Below are 13,787 nucleotides of genomic sequence, written 5' to 3'. Positions count from 1 at the left end.
CGCGCGCTGGGCCTAGGAAAGGGGCGGTGCCCGGCCTGCCCGGTGGGCGTGCCGCGGGCTCATTTGCATGGGGCCGGCCTAGAGGCGGCTGCCGGCTGGGCAGTGCCTGGCGGACGTCCCAGGCCAGAGCTCAGCGCAGCGCAACGCAGCCCAGCAGCAATTAGAACGCGCGGTGCCCGGCGGAGCAGCAGCAGCAGCCCGAGACCCGGAGCCGCCGCCGCCGCTATGTCCGACCGGGAGCGCGACTGGAGCCTGAGCTTCGTGGGCTGCGGCATGCTGGTCTTCTACCATCTCGGGGTGACCTACTGCCTGTACGAGCGCGCCCCGCGTCTCCTCCGCGACGTCCGCACCTTCTGTGGGTCCTCGTCTGGAGCGCTGCACTGCGCCTTATTCCTCGCTGGGTTCTCGCTGGGTGAGGCCCGTACGCATCCCGGGGCTCCCCCACACACTGGGTGCTCACGGCCAGGGCAGCGCCAGAGGGGCCTCTTTGGGGCATTGTCCCCTCTCCCCCCGGAGCGCTCAGGGCTGGAGCAGAGGCCTCCAGGGTGCGGGACACCAGCTCACCCTGGGCCCTAGACGTGAAGGGGTGACAGGAGACCCCTGTCACCCACTCTCAGCAGCATTGTGTCGTAGTAGTTAAGAGTGGGGCGGCTAACCCTTGTCAGCAATTTGAAACCACTAGCGGCTCCGCGGGAGAAAGAGGAGGCTTTCTACTCCAATGAAGAGTTCTAGTCTTAGAAACCCAAAAGGGCAGATGAGCCCTGTCCCCGCATCCTACAGAGTTGCTGTGCGTCAGCATTGACTCGATGCCAGGACTCTAGGCTTTGGTCTCCCTCCCTGGGCCAGCGCCAGGGGTCTTCTTGCAACGGGAGGAGAAAGCTGCTCTCGCCAGTGGCATCAGGTAGATGCCCCATCCCACCTGGAGGGGGCCTTGGCCCTGGTTACTGACAGCGCTGGCCTGGCCCCTGCAGGTGGCTGCCTTCCAGAGCAGACTTAAGATACCAGGTCTCCATCACCCCCTGGGTGTTTTGTGTGTGTTGGCATGGGTGCGTGTGTGCAAGTTGTCTTCCTTTGGGGGGATCCTATTCCTCTAGCATGGGGGACATCCCCCGATGTGTCTTCCAGTGTCCCTGAGCAGGGGCTGCAGTCCCCTCCTGTCATAGTGACAATGACAGGGCAGTCCTGCAGGGGGCTAGCTTTGTGCACCCTGGGCTGGCACGTGGACAAGGTAGCCTCTTTGGAGGCCCAGTAAGCCCTTGTGCCAGATCCTGGTGTCCTGAGCCAGGGAGCTGCCTGGGGCAAGTGAGACAGCCAGGCAGTGTGAGCACATGAGGGTCATCAGGCAGGAAGATAAGGTCCTGAATCAACTTCCTTATCAATGGACGGTCCCCTCTGCCCAGGAGTGCTGAGTGGGTTAAGAGTGATGCCAGGTCTACCAGGACACGCCATATAGCTCCTGGGGCCTAAGCTCCTCTGCCACTCGGCAGGGCTGTACCTTTGAGCAGCCGTGCCTCTGCTCAGACAGTAGCCATGCCCGTGGAAGCAGCAGCTCAGAAACCAATGATGCGCTGCATTGGGTAAATCTGTTGCACCTCTTGAAAGTGTTGAAAAGCAAGGAGGTCACTTTGAAGACTAAGGTGGCCCGGACTCAAGCCACGGTATTTGCAATCGCGTGTGAAAGTTGGACACTGAATAAGGAAGACCACAAAGGAACTGCTGTTAAAAGGGGGAACTGATCTCAATGATTGACATATAGCACCCCCCCAAGGGGAAGATGACAGAAACATGGGAGAAGGGAGACAGCGGCTGGTGTAAGATATGAAAACAATAATTTATCATTTATCAAGGGTTCACGAGGGTGGGGGTGAGGGGAGGAAAGAACATGAAAGAAAATGTTTAGAAAAGGATAAAGGCAACACATGTATAAGTGTGCTGGATGCACTTGATGTGTGGGTTGTTATAAGAGCTGTAAGAGCCCCCAGTAATATGGTCTTTAAAAAATGAAGAGGAAGAATTGCTGTTAGTGGTCATTGAGCCGGTTCCAACTCATAGTGACCCTGTGGACAACAGATAGAAACACTACCTGGTCCTGTGCCAGCCTCACGGTTGTGGTATGTAAGCTCGTTGCTTGCAATCTATGTCAACCCATCTCATCAAAGGTCCTGTGCTGTTCCTCTGTAACTGCTCTTATTTGGAGGGGCCGGGGGAGTAGAGACTACTGGCTATGTGGATGGGCCATTTGGGGCCAGAGGAAGGATTGCCTCGAGGTGTCTCATCAGGGTCCATGGGTTTGTGTATTTCTGTCTCTGGGGTGGTTCATGAGTTTGTATATTTATATCCCGCCCCTAGACCAAATCGCTGAGTTCTATATGCGCCTGGCCAAAATGATCAGAAAACACAACTTTGGGATCTTGAGCCCGTTCATCAACGTGACCAACTACATCCACACCTGCCTCCAGAAAGAGCTCCCCGCCAACATCCACCAGATGGTCTCTGGCAGACTGTGCATCTCGATGACCAGGGTGTCTGATGGCAAGAACGTGCTGGTGTCTCATTTTCAGTCTCGAGAGGAAGTGATCGATGTAAGGCCCTCCCCCACCCACGTGTGGCCCTGCCTGGCCTTGAAAGCCACACCAAGGAGCCAACCTGCCCCGCCTGTGACAATGCACCAGGCCAGGTATTGGGGTGCTGGTTGGCCTGCAGCTGAGCGTCATGGACTCCGTATGTGTAAGGTGGGACAGTTAGTTGACAGCAGCCACAGCTCCCAAAGCCTCCATGGCCTCACTCCTGCATCTTCCCTATGTGTCATTGTGCACAGCCCCACTAGGACGCAGCCATGGCTAGGACCTGCTTCAGCAGGGTCCTACAATCTCAAAATGCCATTGGTCAAGGTGTCCCAAGGCTGTCCTTGCCAACGACCACCACCAGGGGGTGCTAGACAGAATTCATCTCACAGCCACTGAGTGGAGGGGGACTCATAGCTACCCTATAGGGTAGAGCTGCCCCCTTTGAGTTTCCAAGATTAGAACTCATTATGGGAGTAGAAAGCCATGTCTTTCTGCTGAGGAGTGGCTGGGGGGTTTTGAACGCCGATTTTTGTGGTTCACAGCCCAACATGTAACCACTATGCCACCAGGGCTCCTTCTGCAATCATACTTCCCAATCATTATGTCTATCATATATCAATAAGAGTAGGTGGAAAAATCAATATAACCCTAGTGTAGCCAGATCTTAAAACACAATTCTTGAAACATTCAAACCCAGTCCTTTCTTATCTAAATTATCCCATTCATATGCCCTATACCCTGAGGTTGCTAGCAGCACCAAGCCTGGCCAAGCCTTCCATTTACCATCTTTGACTATGCAGCATGGCTTTTGCCTCAGGAAAGTTCAAGAGGGTTTTTCAACCCCCTTGAGCTGTGACTTATTATCCATTACATTCATTTGCTCCATTTCCAGTAGGAATAGCCAAAGACCGTGTCTGAGAATCCAAAATGTTGCTCCCAGTGGCCCTTTCCGAGAACAGCTGAGTACATCGCACGCCCTGTCTGGCCTCTGACACTCCAAAGCAGAAAAACCCAACTGCTGTCAGGCAGAGGTCAGACAAGCCTCCACTCTCCATGATTTGTGTCTCTAGCCTCCAACTCCCCAGACCAGAATGTTTTCGGATTAGATGTGTTTATGTCCAGAGAAACAAATCCAGTGACACTCATGTATGTGTGAGAAAGAACTCTATACCAAGAACAGAGGGTTATCATTGTGCATGGGCCCTGCTCTCTCCCCCATCTCTGTGCGGCCCTGGCACTGCCTTGCCTGCCCAGGTGGCTCTTGAGGAGCCAGAGCAGGAAGGTGCTGGGGCTAAGAGGTAAGAGTGCCTGGTGGTTTGACACAGAGTGTGCTCTGTGCAGCGAGCGCTTGAGGCCCTGTGGTCCAGCTGGCTTGGAGAAGCCCGAAGAGGGGCTCAGTCTCCAGATGGTGCAGTTGCATGGGACTGCTAACCGCAAGGTCAGCAGTTCAAAACCACTCTCTTTTGCGGGAGAAAGACAGACTGTCTACTCCCATAAAGAATTACAGCCTCAGAAACCCACAGGGGGCAGTGCTACCTTTGTCCTCTAGGGTCCCTATGAGTCAGAATAGACTCCATGATAGTGAGTTTACTACCCTGAAGGTGGAGCGTCCCCATCGCCGCCCCCTGGAGGCAACGTGGAGGAAAGGCCTGGTAATCTGAAAACTTGGAAACCGGCAGTTCTGCCCTAGGTTGGAATGGACTTGGACACAACTGGCTTGGTTTAAAACAAAAAAAACCTCTTATTATTTTTATAAACCGTTTCTTTGGGCCATAATCCAAACATTTTACAATTCAATAGTTCAATCCTATCAACAAGTGTTGTACAATTATGGCCACCATCAGTTTTAGAACATATCTTTCATTCTTGTTTTCATTTTTACTAGCTCCCCACTTCCCCCCAACCTCTCTGGCCGAACCCCCAAGGAACCTTGAATCCAGTTACTGTCTCTGTTGATCCACCCATGCTGCGTTTCATATACCAATAAACGCGTAAAGAGACAAAGCAAAGAGTCAAAACGCTAACAACATTTAAAAAGCAAACAAATATGGCACCCCAAATAACTCCCAAACTCACTGCCATTGTGTTGATGCTGGCTTTTAGTGAGCCCCCTGTGAGTTTCTGAGACGGTAACGGTGTACGGGAGTAGAAAGCCCAGTCTTTCTCCCAAGGAGCCTGTGGTGGTTTTGAACTCCCAACCCTGCGATTGCAGCCCAACTCATAACCACTACACTACCAGGACTCACGGGAGGTTTGATTTCCTTGTGTGTTCATAGGCTTTGATTTGCTCCAGCTTCATCCCTCTCTTCTTTGGCTTCATCCCCCCAACCTTCAGAGGTGAGGTGAGTGTTGCTAGTTCTGAAAAGGGGTCCGGGAGGGGTCCAGACGGGGCGAGGGCAGCATGGGAGGCTCATGGGGAGAGGTCTTGCTGAGAGGTCAGCACTGAGACACTGAACAGAGATAGGATTGAGACAAAGAACGTGAGGCTGAGAGCGGCTTTCTTAGGGTGGGGAAAGAGCTCCCGGGAGGGAAGGGAGAGCAGAGAGAGGGGCAGGAGCATCTTGAGCTCCTGGGCGGTTCTGAGACCCAACGAGTTAGGTCAGGGAAATTGCGGCTTGTGGGTGAGGCGGTGGGAGACATATAGGGCTCGAACTAGGGAAGTATACGTTGACAACAAGAAGGGAGATGTTTTATTTGCAGCTGCAGGACCTTGAGTCAGGATACGATCCGTGGGAAGTGCCTTTGTTGTTTGCCAACCTACTTCCTGGCGTGCTGGGACAGGGGCTGCACAACCTTGGTCTGGAGAGATGAGAGGAGATGGGGGCTGCCTAGTCCAGACCTGGCCAAACACTTGCTTTCCTTGTGGGAGGTCCCCCTGCTCAGTTCCCAGCTAGCACTCCTGTGCAGCACCCACTCGTCTGTCCGAGGAGGTGTGTGTGTTGTGAAGCTGAACAGCTTTCTGTTGTGTTTCCTCGCTAAGACGAGGAAGAAAGGCCTGGTGATCCCCGCCCCCCTCCAGAAAAAAATCAGACCCTCAAAACTCTACAGTCCAATCCCACTAGGGGCGGGGGGAAGCCTTTACATTAGCATTGCTCTCTGCCATCGAGTTAGGTTTAACTCATAGCGGCCGGAGGCATTAGTTGTCATCTACAAAAACCATATATGTAGTATTAAATTAAAAGATGGTAGCTGGGGGGTGAAGGGCCAGCCCCCACCTGCTGCTACTAATATTACTACTACTCGGGTTCAGTACTGCACAATTGTACGGTTGAGATATATAACCATTATATTAAAGTCATTGAGAGCATGAGAGATAATACAATAATACAATCAGGCATATTACATAGTACCATTGCTCACCTCAGCCCAGCTTGGTGGTCCATGTGGAGAGAGGGGGAAGGGAAGGAGGGGAAGGGAACAAGGGAGAGGGGAGTGACCAGGGAGTGAGCAGCAAGGAGCTCAGAGTCAGAGAGAGAGATCTATATTGCTGGCTCACACCTATATACCTTTTGGGGGCATGCCAGCCCACTAATTACAGGTAGAGACATACATCACAGGGAGGAGTTGCACTATAGGTTACACAGCAATGAGAGGGTGGTCTAAGGGGTGGTCTCTGGGTCTCCATAGGAACATTATCATAGGGTGAAAACTCCTCCTACAGGAGCCTGTCCATTGTCCCCAGAGGCAGGGAGCAGGCCCACCCCTGTGGAGGGATGAGACAGCAGTCTGGCAACTGATTGCCCTCAGTGGGGGAATGCCTGCGCATCTGACCTCCCCCCACACATATATGCCAGCGAAGCAGCTGAATTCTTTTCTAAGCTCTGCCCTGCAAGTCCTCCCTGGTGGAGGATGACACCCCACCCTTTGTGGGCATCCTGACAGCTGGTGGCAGTGACTGGCTCCCCAAGCCATCCTCACTGCCAGTACCACAGGTGGAACCCTGTCCAAATGCAGCAAGGCCGGTTGGTGCTTGGTCTTGGTTAGGTGCTGTCAGGCTGAACCCATAGCGACCCTGTGAACGACAAATGGACACACCCTCCCTCGGTTCTGACCATCCTCACAATTGTCCTACGTTTGCAGCCACTGTGTCCATCCATCTCTTTGCCACTTCTCCGGGGACTGGTTTCTCCTGATGGCATGGCCACAGTAGGGTGAGCAGAAGGCCCGCCATCTTGGCTGCTAAGACAGACTCTAGCTGGGCTTCTTCCCAAACAGATATGCTCGTCCTTCTGGCAGTCCGGGGATGGTCACTCTCCTCCACGGCAGCCTGTCCGCGTACGATGCTGTTTGCTGCCCAAGTGCCCTGACGCACAGCAACCCTGCGCACAGCAGGGCGAAACGCTGCCTGCGGCCCCGCACCATCCTCACCAAGGTGCTGACGTTTGAGCCCGGGGTGGCAGCCCCCGTGGCCTGCTGCCATCAAGGTGGTTTTGATTCCGATGGAGGAGAGATACTCCTCTTCAGAATTGCCTCTCTCCATGCCACTTGGATGTAGGACAGGAGGCCATCTGCAGGCCATCTGGGCATAGGTCCACCACTTGAAGGCTCACAAGAGGTAGAGACAGACTACTGGAGGTCAAGCATCCTGCCCAAGATTCCCTCCCCCGCACGCCCCCAACCAGCATGGGTCTGGATGTGAGACCAGGAACAATGGTGCCCATCAGGCCAAGGGTGGGGCTGTGTCCTCTCTATGCCTGGGCTAATGTGAGGCTTTTATGCAGAAGTCAAAAGGCACCCTGTAAGTGCCTGGGTGGGCTCCAGGCTTGGCTGGCAGAACCCAGACTGGACTCCGGAGTGCCCGTGCCTTGCAGGGTACACAGAACACCCAGCAGGGCAGCGTGAGCCCAAAGGCCACCCTCCCGTGAGCAGGTCAGCCCACTATGGGCTCAGAGGCCTCCGCTCCCAGCTGCTGACCGGATGTGTCCTCCTTTCCTGCCTTCCAAGCGCTACGTGGACGGGGTGCTGAGTAACAACGTACCCTGCCTGGATCCCCGGACGACTATCACCGTGTCCCCCTTCTACGGGGAGCATGACATCTGCCCCAGAATCCAGTCCACCAACTTCCTGCAGGTGGAGTTGTCCAGGCTCAACATGCAAGTCAGCCTGGGGAACGCCTACCTCACTGTCAGGACCTTCTTCTCCACCCCCCTCAAGGTGAGGGTGCTTGTGACACTCTCTGCCCCGCTTGCCCCCTCTCTCCTTCCTCTCCCCACCACCCTGGCCCTTTCCCTCCCCTATCCCCCCTTTCTGCCACCTCCTCCTCTCCTGTACACCCTCCCAGCCCCCTTTTTTTCTTCTCCACCTTCGCCCTCTCCCTCATCTCCCCTCCCCTTCCCTTTCTCCCCTCCTTACCGCTCCCTCTCCCCTTCTCCCCCCAACTCAGTCCCCTTTTCTTCCTGTCCACACTTGCCCCCTTCCTCCAACCCCCTCCCTGCCCTACCCACCCCTCTTCCTTCTCTCCCCCCTCTCCCCTTCTTGCTCTCTCCCAGTGGGCCCGTCCTGAAGAGGGGACACACAGCAGAGGGGTTCATTTTCAGGGGGTGCACGTGACAGAAATTGCCTCAAAGGGAACCCTGCTGCCCGCACAGCTGTGGCCGTGCCCAGGGCAAGCAACGGGCAGCTACTGGCCAAGTGTCCGAGGACAGTGGCACCTGGACAGACAGCTCTCCATGGCCAGATCTGGGGGTGGGGTGGGTGGGGGGTGTAGATCTCCAGGCCTTTCTTCCGAGGCGCCCCTGGGCAGACTCCCACCGCAGACCAGAGGGCACACTCCTCATTTGCACCCTGCCCCCGCACTCCCCACCCCAGTGGGCCCTGGACAGCTAGGCAGGGAAGACTAGAACAGACCTGAGGGGGGTGGGGAGGGTGAGGCGGATCATCCCGCCTTCTTGGGGCCCCAGAAGCTGTGGAGCCCACAAAGCGGGGCAGCCTGCTCCACAGGAATCCTCTTGGGTTTGCTCACAGGTGCTGGGGGAGCTGTGCCTTCGGGGGTACCTGGATGCCTACAGGTTTTTGGAAGAGAACGGTGAGTTCCCTGGGGGAGCGGCCAGGGCTGCTGTCTGTCTGCTGCCTGGCGAACCACCCAGCCCAGCCCACTGCCCTCCCCCAGTAGAGGGTTTCCAGATGGCCAGTCCTTCCAGGAGCAGGCAGCCTCTTTTCTCTCCTGAGGAGCGGCCGGTGGGTTTGATCGGCAGCTTTGCCTGGGCTTCCCCCATGGTCCCACCAGGACTCCTCGGCACAGCACGTAGGTTTGCCTTCTGTCTCCGTCCACCCTCCCCTTGCACAGGGCACTGGGCAGCCCTGGGAGAGAGGGAAATGGGGCCCATTTCAAGGAGGGTGAGTGCTGAGGCCCGGTGAGGGAGCTGGGACCACTCGGCCCTGGGCAGCTGGCTGTGGTGGGCCCAGGGCACCCTGCCTCCTGCCACAGTGACCTCTTATCTGGAGGCAGTGAAGCAGAGTCCCTTTTCTGCTAGCACTGCCCTGAACCTAGGGTTTCCCAAGGTCCACAGGTCAAGCAACCGGGACAGCTATCTGCAGGCAGGTGGGGGCTGGCTCTTGTCCTGGGCAGTGTCTTGTCCAGACCCTGTCCTCACTGGCTGTCTTCAACCTCTAAGCCAGTTGTTGGCGGGGCTGGCCCTGGGGTGCTGTTCCTGCATGAGAGCTGGCCTTGGTTTGGAGAGGAGGAACATGGGGCGGCATCTCAGAAGCTGAGAGACTGTCAAGTGGAGGCCCAGGGGACAGGGCACGGAGGAGTAAACCATCGCTTGGGGGTGGGGTGGGGCGAGGCGTCAGAAATTCAGACAAGGCGTGAGTGACCTTTGACTTTGAGGTAGCCGCTCTAGTGAGGAGGAAACCAGGGCTCGAGCTTTGTACCATGTCTGGGTGCAGCCGTGGGCAGCCGTCACTTCCTGTCCCCCACACTATCATCGTCAAGAAGTGCAGCCAGAGGGTCCTGAGAGGCCAGGATGGGGAGGCTTGTCTCATATACATGGGCGTGTTGTCAGGAGAGACTGTTCCCTGGAGGACACCATGCTTGGGAGAGTGGAGGGGCAGTGAAAGAGGAAAGCTCTCCACACGATGGACGGACACGGTGGCTGCCACCGTAGTCTCGGGGATAGGAACCGTTGTGAGGATGGCGCAGGACCGGGCAGTGTTTTCTTCATTCGTGCGTAGGGACGCGATGGGTTGGTACCCAGCAACAAGGGTCCCACACCACATCTAGAACATGGGTTGTATGAGCTCCCCAGGGGGGATAAACGGGGGGATCCCATGCCAACTCCGCTGGCCGCTTGCTACGTAGTGTGGCCTCTGGCTGTCCATTCCACCTCTCTGCCCCGACACCTCAATTGACACCAGGGGGCACGACAATGGCCCCTTGTCAGAAGCTGCCGTGAGCGGGACGGGAGTTCCACTTCCCCAGGCTCGGTCCTGGTACACAAACGTGAATCCTGATCCTTCAGCCTCCCGAGGCTGCTCTTGAGGCTGGAGCCCACAGCTCGTGGGTGGGCTAGGCGGGCACCGGGCCGGCCACCGCTGCGCTGCTCCACAACCTGTCCTCCTCGCCACAGCCTGCGACCAGCCCTCTGTGGTGCCTGCCTGGGCATGCTCCCCTGCTTCCCAAGGGATGAAGTCACGTTTGCCCTGCTGTCTCCACGCCCCCTCCCCCAGGCATGTGTGAGTGGCCTGGGCCTCCCCCCAGTTTAGCTTCGGGAAAGGCGGACACAGCGCCCAGCGGGGACTGCCCGGAGAGCAAGAGCCTGGACTTGAAGACCCAGTCACAGAGCAATGGGCTGGTGGAGCATCTGCGAGCCAGCATGCTGCCCTGGGACGAGAGCCTCTTGGACATCCTGTCCCCCCGTCTCATCATAGGTATCCACTCCATGGGGCAGGGAGGCACTGGGGGGCGGGCAGGTCCGGGGGGTTTCCTGGTGCCACAAACCAGAGTGCTCAAGACAACACGGCCATCGAATCGATTCCGACTCTTGAGGACCCTCGAGGGCAGAGCAGAGTGGCCCCTGTGGGTTTCGGAGCTGTCACTCTTTCAGGGGCGCAGACAGCCTCGTCTGTCTCCCAGGGAGCGGCTGGCGGTTTCTAACTGCTGACCTTGTTAGCCCAAGGTGGAACCCTCTAGATGAGACGGCTCTCCAGTTCTAGAAAGACGAGTCCAGTCTTTCCGCAGGGCCTTGCTCCCTCCGGAGGTTCTGGAAGGTCCTTCGTTGTCTCTCCCAGCCTCTGGTGACTCCGGGCCTTCCTTGGCTTGTGGTTGCATCTCTCCAGTCTCTGCCTCCGCCTTCCCATGGCCCTCTTGCCTCTGTCTCTGTGTCTGCTTCTGTAAGGACACCACTCACATGAGATGAAGAAGCACCCCCCAGCCCCATCCTATAACCTCATGCAGACAGAATGATTCATCCCCTCTGCAGACAGGAAGGAGTCGCTGGGTGAAGGGATACACTGGGCCGCTAACCACAGTTTGAAGGGTCAAGCCCACCCACCGGCGGGGTCTCAGAAGACCTGGCCACCTGCTGCCCCCGAATCAACCTGTGGCATGCAGTCCGCTCAGGCGCCAGGCTGCTGGCTGCAGTGGGGTTTATTTGCCAGAGAAGTTTGCAGACTCCTCCCGAGATAGTGTTTGGCTGGAAGGACAGTTGCTCATGGGAAGCCCTGAGAGCTGCCCTGGGGTTCCGACAGGCTGGCCCCCACTGGGCCTGCAAAAAGGGGACAAGGACAGTTGCTCATGGGAAGCCCTGAGAGCTGCCCTGGGGGTCCGGCAGGCTGGCCCCCACTGGGCCTGCAAAAAGGGGACACTCCCTGCCGTCGAGTCCATAGCAACTCATCATAACCCTGCAGGACGGGGCAGAAGTCCATCTTACTTTCTACAAGCAGCTGGTGGTTTCAAACCACTGACCTTGTGGCGAACAGCTCAATGAGTAACCGCTAGGCCACCAGGGCACCTGGATTCGGTCACCCCCCGGGTCTGGCCTGTATCCCTCCTGGAGGAAGGGCTACCGTGTGCAGCCAGTGGTTGGTTCTGTTTTTCAGTCCTGGAAGAAATCATAAACAGGCCCCTGGACATCCTGAGCAGAATCCACAACTCCCTGCCGGTCAGGATCCTGTCCTACGTGACGATGCCCTGTGTCCTGCCCTTTCAGTTCTCCATCGCCATGATCCAGAGGTGAGCCCTCGACACCCGAGTCATGGGCGGGGGTCCTGCGGTCCCCCACACCCCACTCCCCGTCTTCATGCCTGTACCTGTAACTAGGAGCAAGCCGGTGGCCCCGAGAGCAGGCAGCAGTCACCCACCGAGGCTGCTCCAGCCCCCCCATTGTCACACGGGGACATGGAGGCCCAGAGAGGTTTCGGGGACAGGGGCGGGGTGTCCCAGGCCTTGGCAGTGGCCCAGCCAGGTTTCTTCTCTTTCTTTCTTGTTTGTTTGCGGGGGAGCGAAGCGGTTTGAGACGGACTTGGAGTCTTCCAGGTTTGTGTTCCTCCTCATTAGGGTGTTTTCAGCCACTCGGGTTACTGCTTAGGTGGAAGGATAAAGAATCTAGAGGGTGTTTTGGTTTTGTTCTGTTTTTATTGTTTATTGAAACACACTGTATATGTGTGTACATGTGTACATGAAATCAACAACAATAGTCTGTGAAACCCTCCAGATAATGGTTCTCTTTCTCCCCTTGCCCCAACCCCATCCTCCCTCCTTCCCTCCCCAGTGGCTACCCCACCCCTCCCTGCCCCTGAGCTCCTCGTAGTCATCAAAGGCTTCTCTTTCGGTCTTTTTTTTTTTTAATAAAGTTTCTTTTTCTGAGCCATTTGATGGATGGCCAAGTCTTCCCACAGATCCCCTCAAGCCTGGCTGGTGGGTGGGCCCCAGCTCAGCGCGACCTCCTAGCGTTTCCAGGGTGGTCGGTCTTCATGGGCGCAGACTGCTACATCTTCCTCCTGCCTAACACGCGGTGCATAGGCTCAAACCACCGGCCTGTGGTGAAGCAGCCAAGACTGTTGACCACTGGAACACGAAACCTCCTTTTCTGAGTCACGGGCCCACTCTTCCTAACAGCTTGTCTCCCTGTACCCCATGGGCTGCAGTGGGGCGAGCCACTGGTGGATAAGAATGGATATTGGTAGGGGATTACTGGACAGAGGCTTACTTTGCTCTTGTGGTTCTGACAAACACATAATGTCATGTGTACACTGTGACAGTGTCTTGGAGAATGGCTTCGTTGTCCCCCAAAATGCCACCCCCCCCAAATTAAAAACAACAACAACAACAAAACCCCCTACAAACTTGCTGCCATGCTGCCAAATCTGACAGGGCAGAGCCGCCCTGTGGGTTTCCAAGACTGTCACTCTGTGTGGGAGTAGAAAGCCTCGTCTTTCTCCCGAGGAGCGGCTGGTGGTCTCCAACTGCCGACCTCGAGGTTAGCCGCTCCCTGCGTTACCCAGCCCTCCATCAGGTGCAGCGGCTTCAGCTTTGGGCTGCTAACTTCAAGATGGGCACTTCTAGCCAGGCAGCTCCTCCCGCGGGACAAGGATGTACTTACTGTCTGCCTCCTTAAAGACGTCCCGCTTGGAAGCCCTAAGGAGCCACTCTTTTCTGCCCTCGAGGTTTCAATGAGTCCAGTCATCCATGGGCCTCTGGGTTTCTTCCCCCGGGCCCCAGGCAACCTCTGATGTTTTCCCTGTCTCCTTTCCGTGGACTTTTCCAGAGAGCCATGGAATTGGACTCTTTCTCTTAGCAATGACCAAAGCAAGCCCACTGCCGTGGGATCGATTCCCACTCATTGTGACCACAGTTAAGAGTTTCTGAGACTGTCCATCTTGACAGGGGCAGACAGCCTCATCTTTCTCCAGCCGCTTCACTGGAGGGTTTGAACTTCCGACCTTGTGATTAGCAGCCCACCTCCGACCACACTTAGCGCTCTGTGTCTGCAGCTTCCCTGTCTCCTGGTGAACCCGTCTGACCAGAAGAAAGCAGCCTCACAGCCAGAGTCAATTCCATCTCACAGTCATCGGAGCCTCAACCCAACTGTAGGTTTCTAAGACTCACTGTTTTCCTGAAGTAGGAAGCCTCCTCTTTCTCCCACGGAGCAGCTGGTGTTCTCAAACTGCTGACCTTGTGGTCGGCAGCCCCAGGAGAAACCACGACGTCACCAGAGCCCCTGTGGCCCAGTCGCTTAAAGTAGAGGGGCAGCGAGCAAGAAGGCCCTGGACAAGATGGAC

At 56.4% G+C, this 13,787-nt stretch overlaps 1 protein-coding gene across 1 annotated transcript in view; it reads left to right on the top strand.

Moving 5' to 3' along the window:
• Positions 1 to 225: 225 nt before the first annotated feature.
• The window catches only part of PNPLA3 (patatin like phospholipase domain containing 3), a 19,382-nt gene continuing 5,820 nt past the window's right edge, over positions 226 to 13,787 (top strand). Inside the window, exons 1-7 of the mRNA XM_004700647.1 lie at positions 226 to 412; positions 2,350 to 2,582; positions 4,844 to 4,909; positions 7,512 to 7,721; positions 8,532 to 8,592; positions 10,236 to 10,436; positions 11,607 to 11,739. Of these exons, the coding sequence (XP_004700704.1) occupies positions 226 to 412; positions 2,350 to 2,582; positions 4,844 to 4,909; positions 7,512 to 7,721; positions 8,532 to 8,592; positions 10,236 to 10,436; positions 11,607 to 11,739 (1,091 nt within the window). The remainder of the gene's footprint in view (positions 413 to 2,349; positions 2,583 to 4,843; positions 4,910 to 7,511; positions 7,722 to 8,531; positions 8,593 to 10,235; positions 10,437 to 11,606; positions 11,740 to 13,787) is intronic.

The sequence above is a fragment of the Echinops telfairi genome, unplaced genomic scaffold (assembly GCF_000313985.2).
Source record: "Echinops telfairi isolate 266 unplaced genomic scaffold, ASM31398v2 ScPeMD7_2;HRSCAF=8, whole genome shotgun sequence".
NCBI lineage: Eukaryota > Metazoa > Chordata > Mammalia > Afrosoricida > Tenrecidae > Echinops > Echinops telfairi.
The sequence above is the reverse complement of the archived record's forward strand: the minus strand, read 5'-3'. Positions and strand labels throughout refer to the sequence as shown.